This window comes from Mustela nivalis (genome assembly GCF_964662115.1).
Source record: "Mustela nivalis genome assembly, chromosome: 11".
Taxonomy (NCBI): domain Eukaryota; kingdom Metazoa; phylum Chordata; class Mammalia; order Carnivora; family Mustelidae; genus Mustela; species Mustela nivalis.
Genome location: NC_139030.1, coordinates 34,769,647 through 34,784,283, shown reverse-complemented (window position 1 = coordinate 34,784,283; position 14,637 = coordinate 34,769,647). Strand labels below are relative to the sequence as shown.

The following is a 14,637-nucleotide window of genomic DNA, read 5'->3' as shown; positions in this document are numbered from 1 at the left end:
AACAGTAATCCCTCCTCTTCAGAAGGCTTCCAGCATCTGGACCTTGTTTCTTTGCTTTTATCTCCTTTGAAACATTTATCATTTACTAGGCCTTTTGAGATTATTGGCTTCCGAAGAATGGTAAATTAGTTTACTGCAAATATTGACGACATAATCAATTATTCTTCTCCTAAAGGGTATTTGCAATATAATCCCAAATCCTCTGATGATGGAAATTGCAAGTCTCTGGAGAAGAAATTTGGGAGGCCTCAGGGATTTTCATTCCTCAAACCTCAATGGCCACCTATTATGGTGGTTAGGTATGGTTTTTCTCAACTCTAGGGGAAAAAAAAAGAAACCTATTATTTTAGACCCAATATCATCACCTTCTTAAAAAGATAATATGACAAATAATGTTTGGGACATATTTTAGAAACCCCAGATCCCTATGAAAATGGTAGGCCAGAGTTAAGTGATGTATGCTGATAAAGGGTATCAAAATATTCAGATCAAACTTCCTTGGAGGAAGTATCGTGATGCTGTCAATTTAACTGACTACTGAGAATTCATAGGATATGTAGCAGTGTAATAGATGCAGAAGGAAGAAAACTGACAAGTTCAGTTTAAAGCACAAAGTGGAGGAATGATGATCACGTGTAAACCATGACTATATTTATTTTACTTGTTGAATAAATACATATAATATAAATATTAGTATAAATACTTGCCTCTTCATTAAACAAGTTAGAAGAGGCTCCTAATGAAGTCTTAATTCCTGCCTCTTCATTTTCTCCCACCCAAGATTACAGACCTACAGAATCAATTCATAGTAAATATTTTGGCTACTCTTAAATTAATAATCTTGGCTCAGCTAAGATTATTAACTCTAGGTATGGTCTGGGTTTCTTTCACCAGTCCCTCCCAAACTAACAGGAATAAAATACATTTAGCTTCATGTACCCATCCCAATCTCAGGTCAGAGTACAAATAAAGCACAACTAACAATACTTTCCATTCTGGCTCTGGCCATCATACACATATCACGTTCCTCTTGTTCTGATTTAACTCCAGATTTCATAAGACTCTATGAAGAATCACCACATCTGATCTACTGTCCACCTCATATTCCCTCTCTTTCCTCTATAATTTAGTTCTATCTTTTTCTAATGTTAATATAAAAGGAATACAGAAAGGTTTATAAAATAGACATGGAAATTCAGGACCAAAAGAATGAAGACAAAGCCAATACCATAGCAGTAGGGGTGTAAATGGAGTTGAAATAATTATGTACTGCAATTAGGTAATGAGTAAGTTCATATTATTGGGATGGAAGACATAAAGAGTAACAGAGTGAAGAGGCAGTATGTCCACAGCTGTGCAGATTGTGGTCAGGAATTTGTAGTTTACTTAATAGGTAGCACTCTGATGGTTTGGAAGGGGAATGTAGTGGTCATATTGGCATGCATGATAGACAGTCTGTCAGAATATATAAGAAAAACTGAAGGCAAGAAACCAGGAACCAGTTCTAGAAGTCCATTAGTGACCTGCATGAAGGCTTCATTTTGTATTGGAGAGTAGGCCTAGATCCAAAAGACTTTAAATGAGAATTTATAAAATATTTATTAAGAAACTTTGTTTTTTTATGTTCAAAACATAATGCTAAGTGTTAAGCAGAGACCACAATGAACAAAGCCATGCCCCTGTGATTGCAAGGTGTTGTTTTTTATGGATACCGTGGAGCTGGAGAAAGGGGATAGAAATAGAGCAAGTTAAAACACCACAAAGCTCACTGTTTTTACCTAGATGAACTATTTTTCTTGAATAAACATTCTCTGGAATGCTAAAAGTCTTTGGTTAATTTTCAGAGTTCTGAATACTGAAAAAAAAATAACTATAAAAACATTTACTATGAAATTGTTTTTAAAAAAAAAAACTTTTTTTTTTTTTTTTTTGGCTGGTTTTCCCATTGCTTTTATGGAGGAGTAAGTTTTCAGAGATCCTCATTCTGTTTTTTTCACTGATGTCATACTTTATCTGGTTATTATAATTGTTCAAAGTGGTCTTCATTAAAGCTTTCTGTTACTTGGTCAGTTTTATTCTTAGGTCTTTGCTTTTTGGATCTATGTGCATGCCTATGGGGTAGAGAGCCTGTTGGGAACAGTTATCAGTTAATAGTTTGGATTCCATGAGTTCTGTTAGGTACCTACAGTATATGCGGGGAGAATAGAAAAATGAATCTGGGAGAGTTAGATTGGAGAATGACTAAAAAAGAAAATTATGCTTAGGTTGACCTGAGAAACCGAATCCTGAAAAAATAAAGAGGGCCAAAAGATAGAAAACATGTCACTGATATCAGCTTTCATGCTCCAGGTTCCATCCCGCAAAAAGGTTTTAGTCTAAATATGTAATTTCTGAGCTGAAACCAGTAAAGATGGGTTTTTTGGTTTTGTTTGTTTGTTTTGTTTTGTTTTCCTCCCAAGATCTAGGATGTAATTCTCAGTCTTGCTGTTTCTCATGACTGAATTTTAGACTTTAGGAAAAACTGAATGTTATCATGTATAGCACAGGCCTATAAAAATGAAAAAAGAATGTCAATTATCTTTTAAGGAAGCAGGAAAAGAACTGAAATACATAAGAGTATCATATATCTGATTATAAGAAAAGAGCCTGTGTTGAAATTTATGAAAGTATTATATGGTCTTTGATCTGGTTTTATTAACTACTTATATTTTCTTTAATTTTCATTATTTGTTACAATTCAGAATTTTTTTATTTCATTAGTGTATGTTGATAAATAATTCTAATTAGAACACATGACATAATATTTTCATATGAAGAAAAGGTCTCCCTCTAAATTAGTACTTCATATGGCTAGGAACCTATTGTTTTAACCCACAGTTAATAATAATCATTATTAATGAATAATCATTCACATATTCCCTTCTTGCTGTTTGGTGAAAGAGTAGGTGGGACCATGGGATTTAAAAGAGTAGGTAAAGGATTATCAGAAAGCTCTGGTCAAATACTTTACTTCATGTTGCCTTTTACCAGGCAGAAAGGACTAGCCCACCTTCTAGCTCCAATTCAGTGGCGTCCCCAAGAGAAGCACAGAGCAGGCATGGCAAAGGTGGCTCAAAAGTAGACTTTTCAGATAGATACATATTGTTATGCAGCAGCCACAATTCTATTCTCCTAAGCAATAAAGTAAGTGGTTATCAAAGGAGCAGGATAAATTGAGGGGGAGGGACAAAAAAAGTTTATTTCACCTTTTGAATTTCTGGAGAAAACCCTGAGGTATAAGGAGAAGAAACAGATGATTCAATGATTAGAACTTTTGGGAAAAGTTATATGAATTCTTCACCCTAGGTAATAACTAAATGCTCAACCTTTCTTAATTTTACAGAGAACAGAACCTCCTACAAAACTGCATGCGAGAGAAAGTATGTATCATAAAATCAATTGATAAAGCAACATATTTAAAAACTGTGAATCAAATGATGAGTAATTACCTATCGATATTGATTTATCTCTTTGACCTTTTTTTTCTTTAAAGTTTGCTTTCAGTTAATTCTTAAATTTTGCAGTGATCTAAAGTTCTTATCAAAAGATAACATTGGCCCTTCAGGAAGAAATCTCATGGGCATAGAAGTGTATGGAATGACATTAAAGAACCTAGCCATCATAACAGCATCAAATACCACAAACTCATTTTATCATGGGAAGCCTTTGTGTGACAAGCTTTGCAGACTTGGCTGGTGAGCTGGAATGCCTGGGTCTGGCTTAGCCATTTTAGTGAGATGACCTGGTCATCTAAGTAACTAAAAAAGGTGCCCTGGTCACCTGGTCACATAAAAAAGTACCTGGTCACCTATGAGCTGAGCCTTGGAAGAGGCAGTTCCATTAGAGAACAACACATACTCTTATATACTTTTTTACACTGACTCTTACTCAAGTCATAGAATGTGTAGCAAATATAAAAGCTCTGATTCAAGGGAATATTTCTGTTTAATATTTAAATGGAAAGCAACTGAAAACTAGGTTCTAATTACTAAACTTCAATACATAGAAAACTTCATGAATATCTCTCTTTCATATATCAAAGTTGGAAAGCTTCACAACTAGCCTAGGAGTAATAATGTAGATTTTTTTTAGTATTTCCAATAATAAGAAAAATAATATATATATTGAATGTCTTAGTTTATATGTGCTAGAGTAGATTAGAACAATTGCTTTCTCTGTTAAAATCTGATTTAGGATGCCATTATATAAAACAAGTATTTTACAACATATGCTGCCATCCAAAATGTGTTTTCAAAGCACTAGCCATTGTACAGTAAAGTAAAAATTACATTAGGAGACTCATGAATTACAGCAAGATAGAATTGCTTTTCCTAAGGTGCCTCCAAACACTCTCAAATGTGTCAGGAAAGAGTATGTTACACAGGTGTTAAATTTTCTTTGAATGTTTGCCTGAACTGTGACTATTTCCATGTTAATCTAAGGTAATACTTTGGTTATGAACAGCCCCATTAGAGGAATCATACTGTTTAACCTGGTGTCTGTGTACCAGCCTTCCAGTCTTTGCTGCCAATTACTCAAATTTACAGCCTTTATGTCTTAAGAGTAATAACAATTTAAAAACAGACTACTCATTTATGACAGGCAAAAGGATTTTTACAAGCCTAAATTCATTTTCAGTAAATAAGAAGTGGTTTATAGAATTCTACAGATGCATTGTTTCTACTTTTGGTCCATTTTAAGCTGTGACATTACCACTGACTACTAAGAAAATGGTTTTCCAAATCTGGTCCCTGGGTTTCTATTTCTGGCTCAAAAAGGAATTCAGTTTCTCTACCCTGTTCCTCTCCTGGCTCTTTCAGATCCCAGTCTAGGAGGAGCCCTTTGCCTCTATCTTAACTAGTTTGTTCCTTCATTGCACCATCTTTTCTCAGCCTTCCTATCTAAAACAGTTTGCTTTGATACTCTTGTGGAATACAAAGCCAGTCATCTCCATAGACATTAAATTTTCTGTTGCCTATCAAATAACTTTTAACAGTTAGCTGCATTCATTTCCATTTATGCAAATCATAGGGTCACCTCTGCAGCAAAGAATGGGAAGAAATGGCTTATTTTTAATCCTTATATCTTAGCTAGACAGATGTCTCTGAAGGCACCCAAATGTTTTGATCATATCTGTTTTGAAAAATATTTTGTAATAAATAATCTGGGATATTATTAAACAATACCATTGGATTGTAGACACTGTTTTTTCTTGCCAAAACTCGTGTTATTTGGGAGACAGCAATTTGGTGATTTTTTTTTTCTATTTTTAAGCATAAAGTCATTTATCTCAACAACAAATGTTGGGGGAAGACAACAGAAAACTTGGAGGGAATGTGAATCAAATAGAAACTTATAAAAAGAAATTTACTATAGTACAGAGTAAGCCACTTGAAAGTAATCTGAAAGTCTAAAATAAATTCTTTACTATGTTCTTTTTATAACCATGATGGTATCCTGCTAGGTACTGTTTGATATAAAAAAATTAAATGTTACCCTCTGTCCCAGAATGGAATAAGTTGTTCCATGATTTTCTCTTCATTCCTGCTTGCCTCTTTTCCAGGTAACTTCTGAAGAACTGAATAGTATAATTCAGAATATAATGACCTGGGTTGTAGCTACAGTGACCAGTATATTATACCCAGCCATCACAAAGTATGAAGAAAGGTTGCGAACGAAAGCATATCCAGTGTCTGATGAATCTATCCTCTCATCAGACAGTTCAAGTTTCTGTAGCACATGCAGTGAAGAGTTTACATATGGAAGCTACACATCTGCTACAACTAAAACATTTCAGGGAGAACCCTGTACGTTTACAGTTGACCTATCAATAAAGCGGCCAACCACACCTTTAAAACCACCTTCTGCCCATGTGGAAAGAACAACTGTGGGTAAAACATATCACGTGGAAGGACAATCTATATCATCTGAACTCAAATATAATCAAACCAGTATGACATGTGCATATCCTAAGCTCAGAACTTGTAAATCTGATAGTCACCTTTTAGCATCATTTGAAACAAGCACAAAAAAATCTAAGGATGCCACCACTGAAACAGATGGCTTAGAGAGTCCACTATTTCCTGATCAAAAAGCAAAAGCCATGAATGAAATGAAGAATTTAAAGAACGTTTTTGTTAACTTTAAATGTCACTTAAAAGGGGAAACTGAATTGATTTTAGAAAGTATTTTTCAAGAAATAATGTCTGATTTAACGCAGGCTATTCCTTCTATTTCTTCTGTTACTGCTGAAGTCTTTGTTGAGCAAAATGAACCTGAAAAAAGAGACTTGCTTTCCAATGTTGATATCTGCTCAGCAGCTTCAGAGATTGTGGAGAATATGCTTGAGAAGCTACAGTCTGCAGTTGAGAAAAAATGTGTTGAGATATTTTCACAAGAAGATTTGTCAGTTGACATTAAACCAAGCTTGCCACCCAGTAGAAAATATCTCAGTCCATCAAATAGAAAATCTGTAAAGGCTTCACAGCCTTACAATTTGGAACCCATGTGTGATATTGCTGAGGATATGGTACATGCCATTTTAGAAAAGCTGATGACTCTTGCATCTTGTAAAAAAAATGAACTTCCATATCTTGAAGATGCAATTAAACTTTCTGATCAGCAACCTATGACAGACCCAACATACATGTCCCTCGAAAGAGACAACAAAATGAAACATAGTCCTGAACCTGATGCAGCTAATTTAATTGTTAAAGATCAAATACAAAATTTAATGTCAAATATTTTTTCCCAGTCCTCTTTGGTTGGATATATAGAGAAAGCAATCAGCACTATACTAGAATATGTACAAACTGAACTTAATAATGAGAGACTTACTGCATCTGAAGAAACAGTAGTGTTCCTTCAGCTTCTTGATGATATTTTCACTCAGCTACATCAAGAGCGAGTAAATGCAGATATTCAAAAATGCAGACACTCTAGACCAAGAAATCTTTCTGATACTGAAGAAAAGTACAGACTTACTGGCACTAGATTAGCTAATGGTCCTAAATCTAGAAGATTGTTTCCACCTATTAATGTTCCTGGCATGGTCCTTTATTCTGAAGATGATAATGAAGAAATAGACAAAATTGTGAAAAATGTGCTTGATTCATCTTTCAAAGATGAAAAGCCAAAATCACAGAAAGGAGTTCCTGAGAATTGGTTTACAAAAGGAAACACCAGTTTTGAATATAAAAGAAATAGCAAACCACCTACAAATGCTGCTTCTCAAAGAAGCAAAGTTGCATTTTGTGATGGGGGATTAAAAACTGAGCTACCATCTTTTAATAATAAAGAAATTTTAAAGGAAAAACCCTGTCTGAATACAGACATCTTGATTTTCAGCCGAGATCAACAGCACCACATTCAAAAAGCTTCAGAAAATGTAGTTAAAAGTATTTTAACAGATATGCTCAAGGACCTATCTTCTGTTCCTCCCGGTCCCTTAGACAATAAAACTGGGAAAGAAGCTTCAGTTCTTGTTTCAGAAAAATCTCAACGACTATCATATCAAGAATGGATGGACCAGATGTTTTCTGTGTCAGAAATTAGAGCAGTGTCTCAAGAAATAACAGACGCTGTGTTAAATATACTTCATAAGGCTTCAAGATGCATTCCCAATACGACCAAAAGTTCCAGTTCATCATCAGTTCACACTTCTCTAGGTATTTCTGATACTCCACACATGGTCAAAGAAGCACCAAATAAAAAGTCATTAAAAGTATGGTTTGACAGTGAAAAGAAAGTGAAATATTTATCTTCATTCAATGTAGATCCTGCAAAACCTTCTGTGTCACAATCTGAAAAAAGTGAACTACAATCTATAGATGACATTACTGATAAGATCATTAATACAGTTTTTAAAAGGCTGAAGTTATTTATTTGTCCAAAATTGCAAATGGGCTTCAAACCTTCAGTTGTGGAGAAATCTTCCTTACAATCTCAACTTAGTACTTACACAACTAAAGTGGTAAACATTGTTTTGCATGCTATCCAGAATGAACTAGAACTCAGTAAGAGAAGCCTAAATCATAGGGAAAGAGACAATACCAAATCCCTGACAGGTAAAGGATTTTTTGCTGATACTGATAAATTAGAATCTCTTGTCTCAATTATGGAATCTCCATTGTTAACTTGTATTTGTGAACTGTTATCAAGTGGACATTCTGATCAAAGCAATATATCACTCCCTTCAGATAAGCCCAAGCCTGCAACTTCATATGGATCTGACAGTACTGATAAACAAAATATTTTGCCAAATAGGCAGGATAAAAAATCTTTTTATAAATATTTGGCTACTCCATGTGCTCTCCATAGTGTTGTAAATGGAAAAGATGTCAAAGACAATGCTAGATTGCAAGTGTTAGACAGCATTGGGGAAACACTATATGAAATGTTACTTAAGCTCATAGGAGCCCATCCACACCATCAGCCACCTAATAGTAAACTAAACAGAGAAAAGAATGAAAATCCTGAAATGGCTACTCCATTGCAGTCTAATATTCAGCTCATTTCCAAAACAATTTTGGAATACATCCTTGCAAAATTATGTAGTGTTGATATGGATACCAGTTTTGCAAGTTCTGGATTTAAAGCTGTCTCCGAGTCTTTTGATATCGACAACCTATCATTTGCTTCAATTATTGAGGAAATAGCCAAATGCACTGACATAATCTCCAGCATCATTTCCAGGATGATTCAGGAGGGTAATAAAGATGTGACAAAAAATAAAGAAAAAACTATTGCTCTAGTGTCTTCCAAAACAGGGAGCACAAAAGAAACACATTCAAATGAACTGAAAGCTCTAGCTTCAGATATTCTAAATGTGGTTTTTGCTAAACTGGAAGGGTTCGCTAATGGAAATTTAGAAACTCTCGGTTCTATTAACAACAGAAATGAAGAAAACAATAAGACAAACTTGGAATATGAAAGTCCCAGTATTTTCACAGACACACATGAGGAACTATTGCAGTCTACTTTATACATGAATGCAAAGAAGATATCAAGTACTATTTTGAAAGCTATTCAAACAGAGTTAAATATGAACTCATTAGATTTGAGGACAAGTACAAATACCCCACCACCTGAGAAACAAACGCTTAAGAATATAGTCAATTTAATTTTAGATGCAGTATCCTCAGATATGTTTAATGAAACTGAATCTGAAGAGGGGAGCATTGAAACTTATCGATACAGGCCATCCTATGGAAATTTTCTTCCTGGAGGAGCTGAATCAGATTCATTTCTAGAAGATGTCTCACATACAGAGAAAGAATTCATTGGGGAAAGAACATTACTAAGAGAAGAAGCTAAATCAGATTCTCTTAAACAATGGGTTCTAGAAAGAATGTTAAACAAAATTGAAGTTAAACTCAAAGAACCACAGAAATCTCCAATTGTTCCCATTATAAGAAATATTTTGAATGAAATTTTTCAAAATGCTTTGGTCGACCAACTAAATGTGCTTTCTCTCTCCCACTCTCACTTAAACAGCATCATTCACAATGTTGAGGGGCCAATTCCTCAAACATCTGTTCAATTTATAGGTAAAGTCATAGGCTCTTTAGTGTCTGAAGCAGATGTAATCGTAGTGGCAGATGATGTTGTTAGAACGGTATTTCATAAACTTTACTCAGCTGCTATGCCGGAAAGAAATACAAGTGAAAATAGGTATAAAACCATCACCTTTAGAGCAAATGTTTCTTTACAAGAACATACCAGATTCAGTGTTGACAAACAGGCCAAAGTAAATGTAGTTGAAGATATTGTACAGGCAATATTAACAAATTTAGAGACTTTTGCTACTTCCAAAGTAAAATCTCTCTTCTGTCCCCAGATCAGCTTCACTGTTCCAACAGCTTTATCTTTTCAGCAGGATAAAAGTGCATTAAGCAAAGCATTATCAGCCAAAGATTTGTATTCTGATGATCACTTGTCCTCTTGCTCAGTGGATCATATTACATCAGAAAAGACCAACTCAGTGTGCCAACTCTCTTTGAATAAATTAAATACGTATGCAACAGAAGTGGCTAGAAAAATTTTACAAGGAATCAAACATGAGTTAGATAAAGAAAGGGAAAGTCCTTTCTCAACTCATAACATTGTGGTTTCTGAAAGTATTGCAAGCCAAGTTGTTAACACAGTATTAGATATCGTATCATCAAAAGGCATGTGTGACAATTCTGAGAAAGAGATTAATTCAGATCAACAAGAAGGTATTATTGAAAAGCTGTTTAATAAGAGTGAATATAGAAAAGTACTTCAGTTTCAAATACAAGGTATCATTGAAGGTATCTTATGTGATATTTATGAAAAAACACTGTATCAAAATAAACTAACATGTACCACACCCACTCTGAAATGTAGCATAACTGGGAAACATTCCAGAGAAAATTCTGAAATATTCATCAAGGATGCAAATAAAATAACTCCAAAACTTTCAGTTCCTAAATCAGATGTCATTTTCATATCTAATGATATAGTGGATGTTGTTCTTCATAATCTCAGTTCTATTGTCCGGCTTAGCATAAATGCAAAAAATCCTACATCTGCAAGATTGCCTCTGACCTTTTGTGACATATTTTCAAAAGCAGAGTGTCAAAAGCCTCCTCTTATGGGGTCAAAAAGTGAAATAAAGACAGAGTATTTGCCATCCTCAAGAAATCTGAAATCAGCTTACGCTGATGATTGTCAGATAACTACAGTAGAGAAAGAAGATGCCAAGAAAACTGCTCCGGACCCATGTGAGGAAAATGCTAACTTCATTACTAAAACTATTTTCAATCGGTTAGAAGCTTTTGCCACAGAAAGAATAGACTCATTAATTACTCTTGCTTTCCAGTCTAAAGAAAAGTCAATTGCTAGCCTGGAACAGGAAAATTATAAACAAGAAGATAGCCTCTTTCATGAATCAAGCCAACAGGAATCAAATGCGAATGCCCTGAAAATATCCACTAAAACAATCCTCAGCCAAGAGCTCACAGATTCCACTTTTGCAAATTACAAAGAAAATGTTCGGTCCACAATTCATCTCTCCCGAGCTAGTCTTAAGGAATATGCGGACATCATTGCCAGTGCCATTTTGAAGCTTATTAAAAATGATTTAGACTTAGAAATTCAAAAGATGTATTCATATCCAAACAGCATTTCATTCCAAGAAAATATTATTGTGAGTGGAATTGTCAGTAGTATCTTAAAGAGTTTATATGATAAAAGATCTGCAAAGGAAATAAGCGTTTACTCAAAAGACAATCCTAAATTATTTTCACAACTAACAGCATCAAATGAAATATTGCTGGGACAAAGAGAGCAGGAAAAAACCAAATTATCTCCGTTTTCAAAATATCCATTGGAACAAAACCAAGTAACATTGGAAAAAGAAAGCCAGAGAACTGTTTTGGAAGAAATATTTCTGAGAAATGGAGAATCGAAACAAAAAGAAAAAACTGCATTGCTCAGTGGAGTGCAAGAGATTTTAACTAAATTGCATCAAAGAATAATGGATATCATAGGTCATTTGCCTCCATTTAATGATATCCCCCATTTAACATCTAACTCTAAAATTAAAACATCAGATATAACACAAAAAAACTTCTTTCAATCACAGATTAACAGGGTAACAAATGACATAGTTGAAAGTGTTTTGGGGAAAATGTACTCTATAGTTGTTACATCATTAAATGAAAATAACAAAAAAGTAGAAGCACCTGACAACAAAGATACCTTGTCTAAGAAAGCAACCTGCATCAAAGAAACTAAACAAGCAGGAAAAGGAAGTAATCCCCCCAAATATGTGACACCACAAGGTTATTCTTATGCAGGCAGTCAAAGTGTCTCTCTATTAGAAGACAAATTTTTGCAGTATTCACCACTGCAATTGGGGAAGGATTTAGTTGAAATGGTTCTTAAGAAGATCATAAATTTTGCCTCAATTCATCTAGAAGAGACTTTGTCCCCTGAAAGTTGTTCTGATGAGTTGCTACCTGTAAAGTCACATAATTCCAAAGTGAGCTCTAAGAGCAGCTCTAAACCAGATTTTAAAACAAGTTTAAAAGCAAGATCAAAAGTTATTCCTTTGCCTAAATTTAAAACAAAATCATACCTAGGACCTAGTGGTGCTAAGGTCAAAAGCAAGACCAAGTTAGGTCCTGGAGAGAAGACTCCAAGAGACAGCCAGTCCAAGACTACCACTGGGCTGCCACCCACACTATCAACAGGAGATGCCAAAAACTTACTGGAAATGAGATTGCCCAATTCAGAACTAAGAATGTATGCCAAGGATATAGTAAGTAGTATTCTGGAAACAACTGTGAAAGAATTTGAAAAGGTGAAGCAAACTAAAGCAATGATAAATGTTAAAGCCTTACCATCTGATCAAATCATGGCAGCAAATAAAATAGTTAATGCAGTTTTGCAAGGATTATATGCTACAAGTAACCACAATTTGGCTTATCCAATCAAATTCTCCCATGTGGATGATCTCAGACTTTCACAGGGGAATTCAGATGCAGAGTATCTTGCCAAACCACAAGCATGTTTTTACCTGGAAAATGTTTCTTCACAGCTCGAACAGATTTTTCCTAAAGAAGGTATATTTAAAAAAATGTTTGACAAATGGCAAGCAGAATCAAATGATATGGAAAATGAGAAGTGTAAGCTAATGATGATAGCTGAAAATGTTTTGACTGAAATTCCAATAAAAACAAAAGAATTAGAATATTCTCTTTCACTTTTAAATTTGCATCAACTTGAGGATTGTGAAAGCAGGTGTTATAATCATTTCAAAGCAGCTTCTACTAGAGTTGAAGATACAAAAGCACAAATTAATATGTTTGGAAGAGAAATTGTTGAAATGCTATTTGAAAAATTGCAGCTGTGTTTTTTGTCCCAGGTACCCTCCCCAGATAGGAAAGGAACTCTAGGAAAGAGGAACGAATATATTAGTACTAAAAGTAAATATGATTTGCCAGTCAAGGACATCCTCAGCAGTGTACCAATATATAACACAAAGACAGTAGACCAAATTTCGTTGGGCTCCAGCAACCAAATTGTTCAAGATATTGTAGAAAGGGTTTTAAATATTTTAGAGTCATTTGTAGACTTGCAGTTTAAATATATCTCTAAATATGAGTTTTCTGAAATTGTGAAAATGCCTATAGAAAACTTTTTTCCTCTCCAACAAGGACTAGTAAGCAAAAAGATGTTGCCAAAATTACAACCACTAAAAAAGTTTCCTGATGAATCCAATTCAAATACTATTATTTCCAAAGAAAACATACAGAACACCATCCTACAGATTCACTCATTCCATTCAGAATTAGTTACATATGCTATTAATACTGTCAGTGACATGCTCTGTATAATTAAGAACAAGCTAGACAAAGAAATAAGCCAAGTGGAACCATCTTCTATTAGCACATTGAAAGAGACCGTTATAGCAAGTGAGATCATTGGCACACTGATTGACCAGTGTACTCATATCAATAACCTTCCAAAGAAAAGTTTGTTCCAAGGAGCAGAAAATGCCTATATTGTTAATCAAGTTGAATTAGCAACTTATATGAAAATGCCCACATCAAAGTTAAAGGAAGATAGTTCTGGGAATAATCCTTCACAAATCAGTGTACCTGGTTTTGTGTGTTACTCAGAGGAAGGTATGAAAAATAAGTATAAGCCTTCATCAAAATTACCCTCACATCCCAGAGCCTCTGTAGAAGATACAATTAAAAGCTCAGAGCCAATGGAAAGGCTTGATTCAGAAAATATACCATCATTCTTTAAAAATGAAGTACAAGACTATAGTCCAAGGGAATCAAACTTTGGCCATTTTGACCAATTAATGCAAGGAAATAAGTCTCTCCCTGAAGGCAGTGTCTTACAAAAACTGTTTAAGAAAGCAAATGAGTCCACAGAAGCAGCATTAAAGCAAGTCATGTCATTCATAGAAATAGGAAAAGGTGAAAATCCAAGAGTATTTCATTTTGAAACTCTAAAGCCAGTTGAGACAAACCAAATTCAGACAACTGTTTCTCCACTCAAAATATCTTTAGCTGCAGAAAATATTGTCAATACTGTGCTGTCAAGCTATGGCTTTCCAAGTCAATCACACATTCATGAAAACATGGAAACAAGGAAACCATTTTTCCTATCGAAGCAAAACCCTTTGTCTGTAATATCCGGAGGACAAAAGAATGAGGAGAAAAGTTTGCTTAGAATGTGGGATAAAAATATAAGCTACATACCTGAAGAAGAAAATAAAAAACCTGAAGCCAGCAGGGAAGATTTTTCTTTATTGCAAAAATGGGAAAGTAAGAGATCCCCAAATGGAAAGGCTCTGAAGGAAGTTAAAGTAATTGCTTTTGCTGATCATGAACTGGGTCCAAAGGAAATTCATTTGGTAGCAAGACATATCTCCAAATCTCTGGTCACATATTTCAAGAATTTTGAAACTGGAGGTAAGCATGAAATAATCTGGCATAACAGAAAAAAACAGGTATTTTTAAAACAATTTACGGGTTTCTTTTTTCTTTTTTTCTGACAATAGCATTGGAAATGGAGTATTTAATTACTTCTTAATATACCAGGATACCAGAAAAG

The 14,637-nt window shown here is 34.5% G+C and overlaps 1 protein-coding gene across 1 annotated transcript in view; it reads left to right on the top strand.

Annotated features, from left to right (window-relative positions):
• FSIP2 (fibrous sheath interacting protein 2) overlaps nucleotides 1-14,637 on the top strand; it is an 86,802-nt gene that overhangs the window by 36,727 nt on the left and 35,438 nt on the right. Inside the window, exons 15-16 of the mRNA XM_082690936.1 lie at nucleotides 3,383-3,419; nucleotides 5,603-14,495. Of these exons, the coding sequence (XP_082547062.1) occupies nucleotides 3,383-3,419; nucleotides 5,603-14,495 (8,930 nt within the window). The remainder of the gene's footprint in view (nucleotides 1-3,382; nucleotides 3,420-5,602; nucleotides 14,496-14,637) is intronic.